Source organism: Thermobia domestica, chromosome 4, assembly GCF_964235325.1.
Source record: "Thermobia domestica chromosome 4, izTheDome1.hap1.1, whole genome shotgun sequence".
NCBI classification, from domain to species: Eukaryota; Metazoa; Arthropoda; class Insecta; order Zygentoma; family Lepismatidae; genus Thermobia; species Thermobia domestica.
In genome coordinates, this window is record NC_137457.1 from 181411219 (window position 1) to 181432802 (window position 21584).

The following is a 21584-nucleotide window of genomic DNA, read 5'->3' on the forward strand; positions in this document are numbered from 1 at the left end:
GATAGAATGAAAAAAAAATGATTGATGAAATGTTTAGTGATTAAGTTTTAAAATGTTAGTAAATATATTCACCAGAATTAGGAAATTTCTTGATAGGAAAATCTAGGTAGGTTAGAAATCACATTTTCGTGATGTTGAACTGGGAGTGCACCAAACCTCTCACGAAAATTTTTATTTAAAATGAACACATAAGTCTTCGGCGACATTAAGGCGGTACAGAGAGGAAATAGATACCCACTTGTCGTTTCGCAAAGCAGTGAATTTTTTTTGTGTGAATCTTACCTATTTAGCTGAGTATCTAGAAAGATCAAAATTTTGATTTTTTTTATTATTGGATTCTAGGCATAGTAATAATTTAAATGTTAAGGAGATAAATATTTAAGGAAAAAATTAGGAATAGAGAAAATAAGGCTTGCTATCTAGCGTTTCAAGTTAGAATAGTTAAGTTCTAGGATAAGGAAAGGGAGAAAAAAGATTAATCACAAGCATTTAATTAAGGAATGAGAAAATGAGAAAGAGGAGAGATGGAAAGATCTGGAAAGAGAAAGAGAGGAGGAAAATAGATGAAGATAATAGAGAAATAGATAGCTAATTTAATAGAAAAAAAGATTAATAGATATTTTATTACAGATATGACAGTCAAGATTTTGATTAATCTTGAAGAATTTTATTATAACAGGAAGTGACAATTATTAATTATTAATTATTATTATTATTATTATATTATTAAACTTATGATTATATTTTATTAATGTTAATAAGGAAAAAAGAAGCTAGCTAAATAAATAAGTAAATGAGTAAGCAAAGAATAGATATATATACTAGTTGAAATATAGAGAGCTCTAGCTATAGCTATAAGAAGCTTACTATAAGATATATTTTAGGGGAAATAGGACTTTGCTATATGCAGTCTGCTGAGAAACCCTTAATAGATACAGAACATTAAGAGACGAGTTAAGGAATCATGTTTATTAATATGATTACGTATTACACTCATACATTCACGTATTACACACGTATTACATTCATAATCCTATGACCAGGGGCGGACAATTTCCGCCAAAATTTTAAGAAACAGTTGAGCCTCTCGAGGGCATCTTATCCATAAACCGCAGGGCTCTAGATGTGTGTCACTGACAAATAGTACTTTGAGCCCTAAATCTTGCGCTTTTATGTAACTCTGTGATCTGATTATGAATCTGAAACCGTCGAGTCGCTACGAGGTCACATTGAACCAAAACTCCGCACTACTGGTGGCAATTTTCGAGATTTCGAATTCGGCACCACCCGATTGATATGGATGTTGTATACGCTGATTACAAATTTGATGGTCCCAGATCTGTCACTCGTTACCAAATAGGACTTTCACCCACAACTCCGTACTTCTGGTCCCGAATTTTTGGGAGTTCGAATTCGGCACCACCCGATTGATATGGATGTCATATACGGTGATCACGAATCTGAAAGTGCCGAGTCGCTACGAGGTCATCGTGAACAAAAAACCGCTAATTTTTGAGATTTCAAATTCCGCACCACTCGATTTATGAGAATGTCGTATACGCTGATCACGAATTTGAGGGTACACTATGTGTCACTCGTTGCCAAATAGGACTTTAACCTTAAATTTTGACTGTCATGAAAGAGAAAAATATACAAGTAACCCTGCTATGGTACAAAGGGTTAGAATATATGCTATGTCCAAACTTTGCTGTAAAATGGGGGTCCGTAGTCTGATGCTGCTACCGTGTTCAATCGGAACCGGAAGTAGAACTGAATCATGAGTTGAAAGTACAATTTTTCTGCGCATTAGCGCAATTTCAACTAAATTAGAGCTGCACGTGCTCCACCAAATGTGTGTGTGTGTCTTGTGTGTATGTGTATGTGTTTAGTTAAATTTTGTTGTAATTTTTTAATCTCTGCTCTATTATGTTGCCGTTGTTAAAAATGCTCATAAAAGAGAACGTGTACATCCCTGATGTTATATAATGTGTGAAAAACACCACCATCAGTGTCATGTTCATAGTCTTTGCGTTGTGTGTAATGTTTCTGCGCATGCGTGTTCCTGTGTGGCGTTCATAGTCCTAAAAGACTAATCGTTGCGCGTAGTCTGCTCTGGGAAACCGGAACAGGAATCGGAATTGGAACAGCAACCGGAATTGTAACATGAACCGGAAAAGTTTGCGCATGTACACCAGATCGAAAATCTCGCCCAAGTGTCAGCATCGTGTTCATGGAGGAAAGGAACGATTACGTGAATCAAGATTATCGCAATTTAAAGAACTGTTTTGCTGATAACTTTTCTTGCACCTCTTTCTTTAGACGTACGATTTTCAACAATTTCACCTGGTTCATTGTCAGAAATAGTTTTACTCAGATCGGAGTTTTCATCATTGGCTTTGAACAAAAGTTAGATTGTATTATAATCTTTATAAGAGTGTGTTAGTACTTTTTCGTGTTCATTTTGTAAAAATATAAGTCATATATATTTATTAAATTAATTACTTTGTGAAATTCAATATCATTCCCCTATTAGAAAATTGCCCTCCCCTCAACATGCGGTTTACGTTGCTTACTGAAATGTTCTCTAACTGTATATATTATGTTACACGCAACTAATACTTTTGTTATTTTAATTGCGTGTTTATTTAATAATGGTGATGTTTGATATGCTTTAGTGGTTTTCTAGCTAAATATAGCACCACATGGGATAATACTGTAAATAAAACTAATATCCTTTAGATAAAATTGGTAGAATTCTTATTTAATAATTTATGGTTTATATGTTTCATTCTTACATGTAGCCTAATAGGGGAGTATAAATGGAAGGCAATCAGGTTTAGATAAAATTACTGTATTTCTTGTATAACAGTGTTGGTCCCAGTTGTGTATTCAATCGTTTTGAAACTAATGTTTTTTTCTGTTGACAAGTATTACCAAATTTAGTAAAATTGTATTAAGAGCAGAAGAATTATAAACGGTTTGACTGACAGTTCATATCCCTTCCAACGTCCTCGTATAGCATTTATCAATTTCATTATTAGTTGTTTATTCTGCCTTAAGGATCCTCTTGATATGGAAATGTATTTTGGCTCTTGTTACTCTTATAATCTCAATTTTAAATTCAAAACCCTCAGTAAACTATACATTGATTGCATTGTGGTGAAAGAAATTGGTTAGAAGCTTGCCAGAGTTCATGTAAACACTCTCAGCGATTTATACACTAAAACATGTTTCGTCAGATATTGCGGCAAACTAAAGTGGAGACTAGTGGTTCGATCGGAGCCGCTATCAGACAGCTCGCGACAAACTAAGCTACGCCAGGAGCTCATAATATTACACTGAACACTAACTCGTTTTTAAGAATGTTTGCATTATTTGATCCATTAAGTAGCAAAATTTTCTTTAAGTCCCAACGGAAATATCACATTGTATTTAGTTTCTTAGTCTCATGCCATGATTTCATAATGTGGTATCTTTTGTGGGCAATAAGTATTATCTACGCTATAGAAAACAATCGGTGGTTATTTTAGTAACCACTAATTCATTAATTCATGTAGCGAGAACTTATGAGAGAATGGATGATAGTGGGTGGTTAGAAATATAAACACAATCCCTTGTGCTGGTTTTCATTATTCCTAACACGAATTCAGAAGCGCAGAAGCCTCTTTGCTCATGAATAGAGTTTCGAATTCCGTCACCTACTACTGTTATCTTTAAGGCTTTCCTCATAAATTAATTAAGAGATTTACATTTATCAGTGGTTTTGGTCATTTATCAGCACGACACGTAACATCATCACTTAATCAATTTCAGAAAACTATTCGTGGTATAGATAGCATATTCAGAAAGAATTAGAAGAGAAGTAGGTATTTATAAGTGAATTGTTACGTGAAGTACTTTAGACCACTTTTGTTTGTCCAGGCAATTCTTATTAAACGACTAAACTTACATAGGAATGCATGTTTATATGAGAAGGCGAGTTATAAGAATAGTATATAAGAACGGATTTTACTATCCGCAATGTGGACATACATATCAGCTATATTCTGGGTGATAGGGTAAAACTATGGTGTTAAAGTTTCGTTACTTTATATAGACAACAAACAGAATTCCTCGCTCCATAAGTAATTAATTTGTAGGTACAATTGAAAGAAAAAAGATGAATAATCAAAGTCAAGAATGACTTTGTACTTTGGTAGCACCACTGTTGTGACTATGTAGATAATTGATCTTCATAGATAAATACATACTGCAAAATAAAATCATGAAGAATATATTTCAATGAAAGAGTATCATCATATTTGTCATGGACTACGTCTGTAAGTCATACAGATATAACGTCTCCTGTAGATAAAACTTTGCTACAAATTTTCAACTTTCTGTTTGTTTCCTGAAAATAATGAATGATTCCTATAAATCATTTTACACTGATGTGATGGAATTGGTGTATCAGTCTCCAATTCTGAGAAATTGCCGATTATAGTTTTTATATATAATATGATTAATATACCAGTCAAACATTACAGAGCTCGTAAAGACCGTCTAAATTTTGGAGTAACCGTATGAAATTTAGAGGACAGTTTGCAGATACAAATTAGTACTAATATCTGATCAGAGGGCCTCAACGAGCCACTTACCTCTCAGATTTTTATTTTGAAAAACTGGTTTTATGCAATTATTGCTACAGGTTGAAGGTTTCTGTCAGAAAATTGTTTACTTTTAAAGGTGTTTGTTCCCTTGGGAAAGTTACTATGCTCGCTCATGGGCCGAGAATATTTTTATTTGTTTGTACGAGCAATTGGGGGCGGAGTAGATTTATTCACGCATCTTAAGACATAAATGTAAACATAATCATTAATTTAGAATACATATAAAATTATGAAACACAACATTCAGTAGTGAAATAAAATAAGAATAGCGTACTGCTTCACAACATGTTCTCATTGGCGATACCTTTTTTACGCACTTCCATGCTCTCTGTTACGTAGTGAAACAAAATAAGAAAACTTTCTTGCTTCACAAACTGACAAAAGTTATAATCAGTGTTTTCTTTTGTACGCTCTCTCATGTTCTCTTTGCACTGTCCAACAATAGTCAAACTAGCATAGAGACCAATTCACATTTTCCCGTGTATTTGTCTTCCATGGGCACGCTTTCATAAAATCTTTCACCTTGTTCACTTGAAACTGCACGTAAGTTTTGGGAAAAGAAGTTCAAGTAGCTGGTGAGAAACTGAAGGTTCATAGACATATTGCAAACTATTAACATTTTCCGTGTCCCAGAAAATAATTGACACATTCTTCAGCATCGATCGTTTTCGCTCAAGATTTTGTCAAATTGTAGATTTTTCAGCACCTTTCTTATTTATTGTCCAACGAATATCCCTCCCTTAAGTTTTCCATCTGTGATAGGGAAAATAGTGAATTCAGGTATCAGAAGCCAACGCCCTCTTTATCTAGAGCCTTGACGAAAATCTTTATTAATCTCTATGTGTAATGGCAGTAAGTACACATTCTGACCTTCGACAAGAATTTCGTAACTAGCAGTTTTCTGTCTGGGAGTCAAGAACATAGGGAACAGCGGAAGGTAAATTTGGGTATTATGCTTACCTACTGGTTTTTGAGGTTATTCCTCTTATCTTCATTAAACAAAAATAAAAACTGTTTTTCTCACGCCACACTATTGGCACTGTTAATGACATTTATTTGTGGGTTCCATTTAGTCATCCCCGAAGATACACTGCACAAGATTTACAACTCAGATCTGGAGCCCATTTTTTATCCTGATATCCGACTTCGCATTCAAAGTACAATTCATATGCTTTTGTCACAAACGGTGTTAGATTTAACAATCAAACTTAGGTATGTGTAACATTGGGATGAAAACTGATGTCCTGCATGTAACTTTACCGTAAAGGGTTATTTCATAATGCAAATACAATTCAAATGGTCCAATTTTGCAATAAGTGACTAGTTTGAAAGGTAAGGTAAAAAGAGTGAGTATTAAGTATGAGTATAAAGGAGGAGCACTAATTTTAATGATTCCTGGGTGACTGGCGTCGTTCTCGTAGTCTGGAATGACAAATAAACCTTTCAGGCATCTTCGACTTTCTAGATAACAACTGGTGAAATTGCAGCTAGTTGACAACAGAATATGGGGTCTTCTTCACTCGATATAACGTTTGACAAATCTTCAAGATTAATACACCTTGCAAACCTGTCCTCTATTTATTCGTTAAATGAGAAAACGATGAATATTGCGATCTATGAACTATGAAGCATTTGCTAGGTTTAAGAAAATGTACGAAAGCAGGAACGGAAGGCCTTATGTTTGTTAGTAGCACTTGCTATGAAAATAAAAAAATATATGCCTATCTGAGCTCTCTGGAAATGGAGAACATGGATAAGAGTCTTGTCTTGCTTGAATTGAATATTTCAATAATTTTAATAAAATTCATTTGTAGAATGAAATGAGCTAAATAAAAAAAAATACGATTGAATTTAACAAATTATGTCAGAAGTACATATAACAAAGAGTATCTTTACACTTAGCAAAAAGGAATAATTCTATTGTTCTTTCTTCCCTCATGTTATTGAAACTCATTTATATTTACCATATATTTACAAGTATTATTTTCTTCTGAATAGGCTTTTACCGAATGAACAGGAAGTAAGAGATAGATAATAACTTTATTCTGTTCAATATAGATTTTTTGCAGTTTGCATCATTAAAATATCGATTATCAATCTGGTCTGCAACTAGATCATTCACAATAAAGACGAGTATAATTCTCTCCTATATAGCGTTTGAAGGGGAGACGATAGTATAGAATTATGTTTCTGATAGTATTTGTCACTGTTTCGGAAATGTATTGAAATCCTTAAATAGACATTTTTAAAAATATTTGTAATTCTGAAAATTGTAGTATTGCAAAAGTACTGAACAATAATGTAAAAGTAAATGAAGTTAAACTATCTTTGAAAGGCGGTTACAACGGGACCTTAAATTATATGTGTAAAGTTTTTAGTGCTAGTCACGATAAAATATAATGTTTTATAGATTTAAGATAATATCTTAAAACTTTTAATCCAATTTTTTTAAGATTAGGAGTTTAATGGGAAAAGAAATGAATTATTTTATTGTTCAATTCAATTTTATATATCAAAGATTTGGATCCTTATCATAATTAGAAAAAATATTATACTTTATTTTCTGAACCTTTTTGAAGCATGGACACTTACGGTTAGCTAAGATAGCAAAAATAAGCATTTTATGAAATACATCGGGGCACATATTATTAAAAAGTATAAAATAAACATAATTTCATCTCCCAGAAAATTTTATGATGTCTCTGTCCTTACTTTGTCGTAATCAGCATTTTATATACTTTTGTAGGTTTTTATACTGAATATAGAATATCTAAACCAGTTCTCGTCAATCATTCTATTTATTCATTGTTATTTATTTCTAGGTGTCGCAACATATGGGAGTGTTTCGGACCATTATTATTGTTCTGATTATATACAACTTGACGACTTCTGCTTCGCATTACCTCTATGGTAAGGATAGAAAAGAGTTAGATTTTATGATAAAAAGAATAATATACTTTTAATCGTAAGCGCACTTCATTGGGTGGAAGCTAAATAATATAAAAACTTAATGTTAAAAAAAGCCATATATAATGAAATTGGCATTTGTGTAAGATATAGAATGAACAGTTGTCTAGGGTTTGCAGATTATACGGTGTCAGTTCTTCAATTGAAAAAGAAAAGAAATGTTAGTAAACTGTTCATTCAAATATAGCGAAATATAGCAAAAAGTTTCAAATACTGAAATCAATTAATCTTTACTATAAATTTTATTAACATTAAGATCGAGCAATTATCTTTATAAACAACTTGAAATTTAACTACAATCAGAAATATACGTTTATAATCGATGAAAACATTCCTTCATCTGTAAACGTACAAATATAACATTAAATGCTCAACTAATTGTGCTTCGTAGAAAAAAATCATTTCAAATGTGCAATCCTTACATATTATAATATTTGGACCATAATATAATTTATGAGTAATCTTTTTCACCAAATTCGGCATTCAATACTTAAATTATTCAGTCTTGATACATAATCAAAATTTATAAAAATCTCAGAAATATTTAATATATCAAACGAAGTCAAAACTAATGTCTCCAAAAATATTTCGAAATCTTAGTTTTAATTTTCAAGACGTTATGAAAAATGTTGAAAATTATCGCTGGGATGGATAAATAAATATTTTTAAAACTTTTAATTATCATCTTGAAGTTAATTAAATAAGTGGAATAAGAGCTCCAATGAGTACAATGCCTTTCTCTGAAACGGGACGTTAAATTGACAAAGCAACAATGTGTCATCAGCGGAAAAAAAAAACAAAATTGCCAGTTAGACAACAAGCTAAAGTTGAATGCAAAAATCAACTGCACTATAACATATAGAACACATTGCACGAGACATAATTACGGGTCTACTATAAATAGTATAACACGACACTTAACTTGGCCCCTTCCTCTCTGCTACTATGGCAACACACAATATATAGGATAATGCCACTTTACAAACAGCCAACACGGAAGTAAAACGTTAATATTCCACAGCAACAGAATGAAACCAAATCCTCTCCCAATTGCAGATAATATAACACAGCTAAGTTAAATTTCACTAGTTCGTTTCTCAATTCACTTGTAGCTAAGTTACCAAAAAACAAAAGTTGGAATACGTTAATAGAAAACGATCTCAGTAGCTTAATGTAAAGAATGGACGTAGCTCAAGGGGTGCTATCTTAGGTTCTCAATTCTTTTCGGTAGAATTCTGGTTCGAAACTGAAGACATAAGTCACGTGTTTCCGTAACAAACTAAGTGCGCATTAATAAACAAAATACAGCTCTTTTCTCTTTCTCATTTCTCGTAAATATCTATAGGAAGAGTATTTAGATACCTGTAATTATATTATAACTACAGGTCGATCTTTCGTTTTTTTTTTAAAAAATGACTCATACATAATATTTTTCTTTTGATATATATTTATAATAGCATATTTATCAAAAGCCCAACTCGTAAAGCACAACTAATTCTTGTAATTGAATGTCTCTTCAAGAATTCACCCCCAAACAAGTGTTTCAGCAAAGTTCCCAAATATAGTCGAAGAAAACAACATTTCTTCTTTCCAGTCTCTAATAATAATCTTAATTCTTTTTGTGACTAACATAGACCACCAACCCGCCAGGCCAAAAGAAGAAAAATTCTAAGAAATTCTTTACATTTAATAGCATTCCTCAACACTTGTATAATCATAATAAATAATAAACGAAAATGCATATATTTTTTGCAAATTTCTTAATGAAATTCACGTTTCAATAAACATACAATACTTTCCACTTTATAATCGGCTAGAATAAAAAGTGATTATCATGAATTTCATTAAATTCTTTTTTAACCCTTGGATGCATACATTCTTTTATCTACACATTTACATAGCATGGGTCCAAAAGGCCTTATTATATTTGTATGGGATATTTAAATTAGATCTAGTTGATATTTCGTAAATTTACTCGGATATTTATTGTCTACATTGAATATAAATATTTTGACAATACTTTCAATAAATACGACTAGTAAAATAAACTTATTTTTTTTAACACTTTTCAAAAATCCCCTTTTAAAACATTACAAACAATGTAATGCATGTTGAAAAATTCCGAGAAGTATATTTCCGAGAAGTATACGATTCGGATCACTTTCACAACTGTCACCATCTCACTGGTCACACATGTTGTTGGTCACAACGGACAGAGAACTTTGCTGTGTTCCTGGCATACGTTCTTCAAGCACTTGCAGCACATTGTTCTGGACTTCTATACCTTGATGTAGGACACAATGCGCATCTTATTTTCTGTGCTTTACCACGACTGCAACTTTGCCCATTAGCTTTAGTACGGGTGTCGGGAATTGTGATTAACTTTTTCATGTCCAGGTAGATATTCTTACTCAGATGGGGATTGGCAGATCTTATGAGCATATGTGGAAGAATCATTTCCATAAATAATTTTTTGATGGAAAGTCTTCTTTTGTCTGAACCTTTTTGGTGATACGTGGGATGTTGGTCACAATAAACAATAAATGCATTCAGCGTAGCAACATCCATCATATTACACCAAAGTACTTTGGTTTGCCTCTTGCATGTGTAATTGCGAACTTTCTGGTCCATGATGTCAACGCCACCCTTAGTATCGTTGTAAAATTCTACAATAATCGGCTTTCTTTCAGGGTGATCGATATCAACTGCATCATCATGGTGCATTGTGCTTAGAACAATCACGGTTTTGTCTCTCTTCTGACAGTATCTAACCATTGCCATTTCCTTTTGAAACGCAAATTTACTGATATTCGCTGCCTGAGTTGTGCCTGGTTTCATTTCCTTTGGTATTTCTCTCTTATTATTTCGTAATGTCCCAACCACAGTTAAGTTTCTCCAGTAGATATTTAGCTAAATGTATACTGGTGAAATAATTGTCCATCGTGATATTTCGGGCTGTATCAACAACAGTATGAACGAAATGTTTAACTGTATTTAAAGCCAAATCCTTCAGTAGTGGTTCTCCTGGTTTATTTTTTCTGTACACTAATCCGTTAACGGCGTAACCTGTTGCTCCTTCACACATCCCGAAAATTTTTATGCCGTATTTCCGCGGTTGCTTTAGCATATACTGAATAAAACCACAAGGGCCTCTAAATGTAACTAACAGTTCATCTGTTGTTAGATTTTCCTTAGCGACCATCACTTTTCTGCACTGTTCAATAAATAATAGCCATACGTAAGAAATATGCACAAATTTGTCTGTTTCTAGCTTAGCTTGTCGTGTTGTTTTGTCGTGGAACCTTAGGAATCTTCTTATGGCTTCAAAACGATTCACTGACATCGTAGCTCTATATAATGAATTGGAACATTTGTCAGGAAAGAGTTCCCGCACATGAACATCCCAAGCTTTGTTTGCCCAATTATGTAATAAAATTCCGAAAAAAAGCCAGAATTCTTTAAATGATATGTCCTCCCAATGTTTCTTTTGAAAGTGAAACATTCTCTTTGCTTCCATGTTGGTGAATATAACAACTTAATCCAGGATAGTGCGTGGAACGTACATATTCCAAATATCGATGGAGAATCACTTCTAGTACCTTTTGAAGGTCCTGCTTTAAATCTTGTAACATTGTGATCGTGAGCTTTTACTGGAGGAGGTGGATTGTTATTCTATATCATACCAATGGGTGCAATATAATCACTGTCTTTTGGTAGGGGATTTGCGTCTTGTTTTGAAGCAGATTGAATATTTCCACACATACCGTCGTCTTCCTTATTATCACTTTGATCAAAAGTGTCAGAAGATTCGTCTTCATCTTGATTGGCAGGAGGAATATATTCTTCACTTGTATCTCATACTTCACTTTCTTTTGAACTCATGCCTTCATCTTCGTACACCCACTGAGAAATAACAGAAGAAAAATTCGGACTGGGAGCGTAAATTCTGTGTTCTGATCTAGGTCGTTTACGTTTACTTGTACTAGCGCATTCCGTTTTAGATCAGAAAAAGGTTACACCTTTGTATAGAAGAAAATGAAAATTCACGCAAGGTTCGCCAGTGATTACTTCAAGTAGTACTTGCATACATTACAACAGATGTCAAAAATCTGCTCTTTAGTTCTGTATTTTGAACGACGTATTTCATGACAAATAAAAAACAGAAAAAAAGACTGTTATTGGTGAAAAGCAACAATAGGCAACAATATAGTGAATCAGAGAACCCGACGAAATTGTGGTGCGTACAGAAATAGAAGAAAAGAAAAATATGACTATAGTTAACAATAAAGTGTATAATGTCCAAATGAAGTCCTTCGGGTATTCCAAGCGACTTACATTTGGAGGGTATTTGCAGATGGGTACCTCCAACGTTAGAGATTTGTACAGCATTTTCACTGCCATCTGCTTGTTGTTTCCTCGAACAGTTTGGAAACCAGATAAGGGATTTTTGGCGTAAAGCTACGATAGACTATTCGTCTTCCGTTTCGAAATAAAGTAGAATGAATATTGGTTCGGTCGTAACGTAAAAGGTGGTTCATGCAGCGTTTTCGCACAGTTTGAAGAAACAGACACCAGATGGAAGTGAAAATGCAGTACAAATCCTTCACATTGAGTAATCAATCTATATTTTTTGTTACCTTTAATTGATGGTGGACTGTATAAGCTACAGAGACTCTACTTGAAGAAGTAGATAAATTTTATATTCCACGGGTCCAATGGACCCATGCTATGTAAATGTGTGATACAAATATAGAACATAAAATAATAGAAAATAAATAGTAAAGGAAAATAATTTCAATAGCCGTGAAATCCTACACCTTCAAACAGAGCATACCTAGCAGCGCGGTTGAATATATAAAATATGTAACTATATATTGATAACCACGTTTTGTTATGGGTCCATTGGACCCATGGTATGCACCCAGGGATTTTTCTTGGGACTTTACTTTTCCATCATATTACATTGTCATTAAAATATTACAAAATATGTTTCAATTACAAGTAAAACTACATTAAATTTCTCCTGAAAATCCTGTAAATTCAAAACTATAATACAATTAAATGAAAATTCGATACCAAATTTACTAGTGCTGCAAATCAAATTCAAAATCTTACTCAAAATAGAATTATGTTAACTTCATTTCTATTTTTTTTGAATGAATTCAAGTCCGATATGACTAGAATCGAAGGTATTTGTTCTATCACCTTGAACAGTATTTCTTAAAATCTGTAACCTGAACTCTCTTAAAGGAATTCTCGTCACTATTATGGTTTGGCACTAAGACAGTAATCGAAGACGAGAATTTCTTAATGAAAAATGGTCCATCTCATTTATCACAATCGTTTTGTAGTCTTATTTGTCAATGACGACTTAATATATGATCTTACTAAAAATTAACATAAAATTTTTACTTCAAGTAGACCGGTTACTTTAGATAAATCTTTCCTTCTATTGTTCCAGGCAATTTACATATTTCTCAGAGCGTGTTCCGTATTTTTTGATTTATCGAATTTAAGCACTTCTGGACTATTAACCTGCCAGCATTTCTAAATATGTGTTTAACAGATGATGTAAGGAAAGTTTAGCTGGAACAGTTTTTATACTGTTCAAAATTTGAATATATATTTAAGGGTAGCCCATTTGAAAATAATAATTTCTCCGGAGCATAATTAGTTCATTATTTAATGTTATATTGGAACATTTATTCTTGAAAGAAGATTTTAGTCGATCACAAACATAAATTTGTGATTGTAATTATATTTCAAGTTATTGTTAAAAATAATTGAAGCGCTTGAAGGATAAAGGTGTTATGTTACATTTTTCGAAACGTTGCATTCTGGCTGTTCATGCACTTGTTATATGCTACTCGTGCTACCTAACACCTTATTTGGTGAGTCTTCTTCCTAGTGCAGATATTTAGAAACGATAAAGGTGCTACGTTAACGAAAAAATTTGTGAAAGTCAATTTTACCATCATATTCAATTTTTTACTTTCCACCTTTATCCTCCAAGCGCTTCAATTGTCATATAGTTCATTGTTGTTAATAAAATTTATAGAGTTCATTAATTGATTTTAATTTTTGAAACCTGTTGCTTTATTTAGGTATGTTTGAATTGATTTGACACAGGAATCTATTAGTGCTTAAACATTATACGCATGGTGATGATAGGTTATTTTCAGGGATGTGTTTTTACTCCCCTTAAACAATCTATTGTATTTGGCATGTAATTCTTATAACGTACGTTAGCCAATATATATTGGTGTACCGCCTACGAATTGAGGTTTCTTAAACGGCGAGTCTCTTTTAGCCTAACCGGTATAACCGTGAAGAATTAAACTAAATCAAGCCAAACTAAATCTAAAGAAACTATATGAGGACGATTTTGCACTTCCTACATTTTTGTCGAGCTCATTTCGCACATTCTGGTTCTACTGCTAGTAGCACTTAGTGACGTTCAGGATAAAATCCTACGAATTTAGGCGTCCTTTCAAGTAGTTCCTTTTATGTTGTCTGTCTTCTGCCAACAGAACGTAGATTTGAATATTTCTGTCAGAATGTCTGTCAGAACTATTTCCCTTGGCAAAGCATTGTGAACAGAGGCCTCTCCGCAAATACCAGTCATTACCACTTGTTAAACCTCACCGATATTCTCTACAGATCAAGGTTCTCTTCCACTCGATCTACTCTCCAATACATTTGTTGTATTGCGCAACAATTTTTAGTTGTATTATTGCCACTTTTATCTTTGGTAACCCACTCTTTACTGTGCTCTCATCAAGACTAGACGTATCAGAACTATTTCTAGGAGATGTGATATAGATATCAGCTTCAGTAAGGTCATCATCTTTTCTCGTAGGAAACCAATATCCCCTCTTCAGTTAACTCTGTAAATAAAAAGTACAGTTTTTTCAAGTTAACTCCAGACCGATTTCGAAAAATGTTACAAAAATTCCAAAAGCCAAAAATTAATTATTGTTGTTCATGTACAACTTATTCAACAATGGTGCCCATAACTGACAACTATAATGATTGTGATTCGAGTACCTACACTCATACTTGCAGTGTTGCCATGTAATAACTAAAATAATCGGGAGAAGGGCCTTTTTAAGGGAAAACTTAAATATCAATCAATTAAGTTTCCTTTTTACATAGAAAAGTCCAGTTCGCTACGTAAACTAAAAGCCTATAATCTTACGAATCGATCGAGCTATAACTTGTTCTAACGTTGCACTAACGATATGATCAACGGTCATTTAGAACTTTCCCAGCCGTACCCACTTGTGCTAAAGGGTTAAGGCCCCAGGAACCAGGTGATGCACTTATATGTTAACCAACAACTATTTTCTTATTCTAAGGATCCTAAGGAACAAATAATGTGTCCCGTGCCGACGTCTGGAAATAAAAACGAAATACGAAACTTCAGACCTGTAGCTATATTATCTCCTTCTGCCAACATTCTTAAGAGTATTTTTATACACGAATTATGAATCACGTAAAACCAGCTATATCAATACATGAACATGCTTCCTTACGCAATAGATCTACTTCAATAAAACTAGCAGTTGTAACAAATTTTATTGCAACTGAGGTAGACGAGGAAGGTCAGGTAGACAGTAATACACCAACTTAAGTAATGCATTCGGTGTCATGGATTGTGATGTTCTAGTAGCGAAATAAGCAATCCTAAACTTAGCAAAGTCGGCAATAGAATATATTGTGTCGTATTTATGTAATCAGAAACAATTTATCCTATACAAGCTACATATAACGTAAAAGTTTGATACTTTGTCTGGGGTTAGTCAAGGACCTCTGCTGATTCTCCTACCAATTAATGATATTTTGCTTTTTATTGAGAAATCTGAGATTTTCCTATTCACTGATGATATCAAATTATATTCTAGAATTAATTAAACTGAAGACCACATAGAACTACAGCAACACCTGCTGCGAGATCAAACATAGTGCAATGACATCAATTTAGTAAAAAGTATATATCCAAATGTAAATAGTTTCCTTTCACAAGAAAAAGAAATCTCCTCACCTTTGACTATATACTGAAAGAAACTAAACTCTCTAGGCAACGTAAAGTTAAAGATTTAGGTGCTATTTTTGATCCCGAACTGAATTTCATGCAACACATAAATATTATAACAAACAGTGCTTATAGAAAGTTAGGTTTAATGTACAAAATAGGGCGGACTTTTTCTGTGAGTCAAAATTAGCAACACTTTATTTACCATATGTTAGTCAAAATCAAAATAATGTTCCATTGTATGAACCCCCAATAACAAAGAAATACTCTCAAGAAATAGGAAGCATTCAAACAAAGTTCTTGAAAATTCATACATACAACAAAACTAGCTTTTATTCCAAATATTGTTCTTACAATGATCGAGAAAACAACCTCAATTTTCAAACTTTAGAAAAGCGAAGATGGATGTTGGACTTCTTATTCTTATATAAGTTATGAAATAATAAGATTGATTGTTCTCGAAGTAAGATTGATTGATCTTTATAGGTATGGAGTTGGTCTCGAAAATATCACTACAGATTCCCACTTGCAAAACGAAAGCACAGAATACAAGAAAATTTTATTGTCCGAAAGCAGAAGCAATATATTATTTAGATCTACTATGTGAAGGCTACGTACGTTATATAATGACATTGTAAATAATCTTGATAAAGTGGATGTATTTAGTTTAACAGAAAACAGGTTCCGATAACGTATGAAAAAAGAAATTTTCTATAGAAACTATTAAGAATTTTATGTACATACGTAACATTTACAGTAAGTACACAACACTATAATTGGGTGTTAAGTATCTTTTCTTGATATTAAATAAATAAATAAGTGTTTGGAGAGAACAAAAAGTGTTATTAAACGCCATTCGTAACATCGGATTATTTCTAAAGCAAACTAACCTAACTTCATTTAAAGTTGTAATATATATCATATGTCAATTATCTATACGGTCCTCATTTATTCGCACGCAAGTATTTATTCTGAAATACGTATAACGTTACAGACACATATTAATCTAAGCAAAAACTACCATTTATATGGAAAGAACACTGTGAAAACGTTTGAACGCCATGACAAATATAACTGGTGCTCTGTTAATATTGTAGAATCCTCAGGAAATAAACATTAATTAGACTGGACATGCCGGGTGAACTCTGTATACATTAATTATGGTCTTAAACTGTAAATAATAAGTCCGAAGTATGAGTGTAATCATGCCCAAAATACAGTACGCACAGCAGACCTATAAAGAGAGACGATAAGTAATACATACCTCCATTTGAACTTGATGTTCCATTTTTTGGATAATTTAAATTTACGAAGTCATATCCTACGTTTGATTTGCATTGCCTTTCAACCAATTATTTTATGAGATTCAACACTGTCTTATTACTTACATATTAAGAGCAAGAGGAGTTCTGAATGAAAATACAGAAAAATAACTGTAATTCCTATTTCCATTGGGAAGCAGAACTAAATACTCAAATATATGGAACAAGCATTTCTCCACTCAACACAGACCTTACTGCCTAGCGAAGTATACTACTTCAGAGACATGTACTACAGATTACAAAAACAGAAGAACAGCGATTTCCATTGTCGAAACCGACATTTTAGAACAAAAGTAGGCACTAGGAGAAACCGGGTTGATGCGAATGCACGCATCTTAACAAGTGCTGTCTTAAGTTCTCCCACTCTATTCCGAAAAATTCTAGCTCACAGTTGAATACACAAGTCTCGCATTTCAGTCCAAAGGCAGAAGCGCATTCATACTTCATTGAATGCTGACATAATTCACAAAGTACAGCTATTCTGTTCTTTCCTTCTCTTTTATCTCTCGCTCACAAATGCTTACAAGAAGAAAATTTAAATACCAGCAACTACTTTCCACTCTTTTTTCTTTTAAAAAAAAAAAAAACAGAAAAATACATACATAATAATTATGTTTCTTTTCATAAATATAATGTGATATTTATCAAAAGTCGAAATCGTTACTTCGGAACTATTTCTTGTAACTGAATTACTCTTCGAAACTACACCCAAAACATTGGCGTCGGCAAAGTTTCCACTTCCAATCCAAGAAAATAGCATTTCTTCTTTCTAAACCATCTTCAAGCATAGTCTTAATTCTTGGGCCACTAACATGTGCCACAACTTTATTATTTAACTAATTCATATTATTTATGGTGCGCAATATGTATGATGTTGTGTATGATGTTTCTTAACCATACAGAACAAGAGGCAGGATTATCGTTTTATATTTTGAGCTTGGATTTCCTTGTTAAAATTTCGCAACGACAACCGATTTTGAAATGAACACCTTGCTTGCAGTCGACATTTATTTATTCGCGGACATGTTTTGATCTGTTAATACTGCTCCCAGTTTTTTGAAAGTATCCACTTTGTAGAAAGTATTATTTGATATTGTGACGCATCTATAGTTTGCAATATTAGGATCCCGACGAGTTTACGAGTATTTAGTGTTCTCTTCGTTTACTTCTAAACCCATGCCCACGTAAGCGTTTAATAAGACCTCTCCATTTCTTCATTTTCTCATCCTATCATCTTCCAATATATTTATATAAACATCATGAGTCATAACATGGTGAAAACGATTCAGCTCTAGTTCTTGTTTCTTGATTTTTGTTATACCGTACTCCAGAGCAAAGTTGAATAATTATGGTGATAATGCATTTTCTTGTTTCATGCCATTCTATTTGCTAAAGCTGGTGGACAGGAATTTTCCTACTTTGACTTTTTTAGGACAAATCTTAAGTAATCTAACTAGCTATATATTTGTTGGTGGCAATATCTATTGATTTCGTCCCATTCGGTTAACAGATCTTAAAAGTCTGATAGTTGGCAAAAAATTTATTAACAGATTTTTGTGTTAAAAAGAGCAACAAATTATTAACTAAATAAAATTACATCCATATCTGGCTTCGACTATAATTTACATAAAAGAAGTGCTTCAGTCCACAGCGGAAATCATTTTATTTTACCACAGAAATGAGAAGAAAAATAGTAAACTAAAGTAAGATTTGTCTACAGGAAAAAAAAAGATTCATCCTGATTTTCTAGTTTGAAAACTAAAATGGTTTTCTTCCTTCTCTCATAACTTAGTTTGCCTCAATCCCTTTTTTCATTAACTGATTAATTATTACAATCTGTTTTGTCGTCTTTCATTGAATAAGAATATTTAGTGATTCTTTTCACGCTTGTGACAATTAATCCTTATTCCAGATAAGGAGAATGACTTTGTGTATTTTTCTATACTTATTACACAAATATAGCAAATATAAAAGCCTATACTATTATTGATTACTACAGTGCCAAATACCTATATATAGATATTTAGTGCTGATATACAATGATTTTTTCTTTTACAAACACAAATTGAAACGAAATAAACACTACAACAGAGTACTAAAAATACGTATAGGTATTGTTAACGGAAAATTAATACAGCATCCAAATAAACAACACGTGTCAGATATACGTAGTAAAGATCATGCATTGCATACTCTAATTATAGAAGAATAATAATATTAATTACAGGCTGAGTCAAAAATCCTTGGACACCTGCGTAAGTTTGAAAATCGACGGAAAAAGTAATAAGTGATAATGGGAACAGAGATTTGATGAAGAGCCACAACTTTTGGAGTGTACGTCATTCATGGCCGCCATCTTGAAATCCGCCATTTTGGATTCAAGTCAATTTTTTTAAACGGTAAGGGGGTTGTATGACACATCGAATACCACTAGCTTGAGCTCAGGAATTTATTGGTGTAATTTGTGTTTTTCTATCTTGTACAGTTTAGAAGGTATTAATGTTCAAAACTGGGAAATTACCTTGATACTGACCCATTTCTCTCTTTGTTCCAGGTGATCTAAAATGAGTCTGACACGTGAACAGAAGATGGAAATCATCCTTATATCAGGGGAACACAGCTACCGAACAATAGCACCTGACTACAACAGACGGCACCCAGATAGAGAACCGGTATCGCACAGCACGGTGGCTCACGTGATCACCAAATTCCGGGAGACGGGCTCTGTTCAAGATAGGACACGTAGTGGGCGACCAAAGACTTCCACCAATGAGGAAACTGCAACGACGGTTGTTGCGTCGTTTGTGAAAAGTCCTAAACGAATTACCCGTTGTGTATCCCTAACATGTGCAATATGCCAATCCTCCGTTGTCCGGATATTGCACGACAATCATTGTCATCCTTACAAGCTGCACATGCAACATAAACTGAACGAGGATGATCCTGATCGCCAGTTGGAGTTCTGCATGTGAGCTACTGAACAACACGAACTGGATCCTGCGTTTGCTAAGGGCACACTGTTCAGTGATGAGGCGTATTTCACTTTGATCGGGGAGGTTAATCGACATAATTGTCGATACTGGTGAGACGCAAATCCGAACTGGATTGACCCGCGTCGAGAACATACAACAGCGAAGGTGATGGTCTAGTGCGGCATATGGGATACCCGCATCATTGGGCCATTTTTCGTTTACAACAACTCCACCACAGTATGTGGTGCCCCCTCCACACTATGGACTTGGTGTCCGTGAATGGTTGGCTGAGCAACTGCTAGGAAAGTGGATTAGTCGCCCTGGTGCTGTGGAGTTGCCGCTCAAATCCCTTGGCTTAACGCCCCTTGATTTTTATCTATGGGGCCATCTTAAGAAGATAGTGTATTCTGAGACAATCCGTGATTTGAGACACCTGGAAGAACGCATCCAACAAGCCTGTGGCCAAATTGCAGGAGACATTCTCCTCCTTGTGCAGTCAGAGTGGTTGCGGCGACTACAGTTGTGCATTGCACGGGATGGACAACACGTAGAACATGTGTTGTAGCATTCAGTATCAAGGTGATTTCCCACCTTTGAACGTTAATAACTTCTAAACTGTACAAGATAGAAAAAATAACAAATTACATCACTAAATTCCTGAGTTCAAGCTAGTGTTATTTGATGTGTCATACATCGCCCTTCCCATTTAAAAATGACTTGAATTCAAAGTGGTGGATTTCAAGATGGCGGCCATGAATGACATCCAAAAGTTGCGGCCCCTCATCAAACCTCTGTTCCCATCATCACTTTTTACTTTTCTTGTCGATGTTGAAACTTATGCAGGTGTCCAAGGACTTTTGACTCACCCTGTATATTGTTGTGATACAGATACATTGACTTAAATTTCTAATTAAACGAAGTGCTGAAATAGAATACTGGGATCTTGTTATTTGCTAATTTGATACAAGTTCTGTGAGTTCACGGAATTTTTTCACAGTTTTGATCAATTACTTACCTCCACTCTTCTGGATTTCGTTCTAGAAAGAAATATTTGTATCTTTTTCCACATTAATCCTTTTCTCTTTACGAATAGTTCTTAAAGCCCGGCCATTAAATCGTTCTTCTGACATTGTAACACAAAAGTATATTTATATAAATCCCAGGAATTGAATCTGGTTAGGCAGCATACAGTTGGAGAAGAATCACTATACCTGGGTATTATGATACAGTTGTTGCAGTATTGTAGCTCCCAGTGTCAGGCTGTTTCTCTTGTTTTGCTTTGTATCTCGTTTTCCTCCCAAAGTAAGTTCAGAACAGAGCTCTAATTAATTTGAGTTTTTAAGTAAATACATGTATTTTAATGATGCAACTTATAGCTCAGCATTCATTATAATGGTGTCGATTTGCAGAATTTCAAAAGGTGAAGTTGGCGCTAATCTATTAAAAACTCTATTCTATAAAGCCTGAATTAAATCACCAGGGAAAGGAATAAATACTATCGTTTTGAAATATGCTTCAGATTTTCTTGTGGTTTCTCCTTCCTTAAGACATCATTTATATCTTCCTTGAATTTCCTCTCGTATATCGAGAAACCTTTTACATATTTAATTAAGTATAGGTAAGAATGCTACTCCACGTT

General features: G+C 33.7%; 1 protein-coding gene across 1 annotated transcript in view; it reads left to right on the top strand.

Annotated features, from left to right (window-relative positions):
• The window catches only part of LOC145682956 (uncharacterized), a 737495-nt gene that overhangs the window by 32568 nt on the left and 683343 nt on the right, over nt 1–21584 (top strand). Inside the window, exon 2 of the mRNA XM_081754317.1 lies at nt 7472–7559. Coding sequence (XP_081610443.1) covers nt 7472–7559 — 88 coding nt within the window. The remainder of the gene's footprint in view (nt 1–7471; nt 7560–21584) is intronic.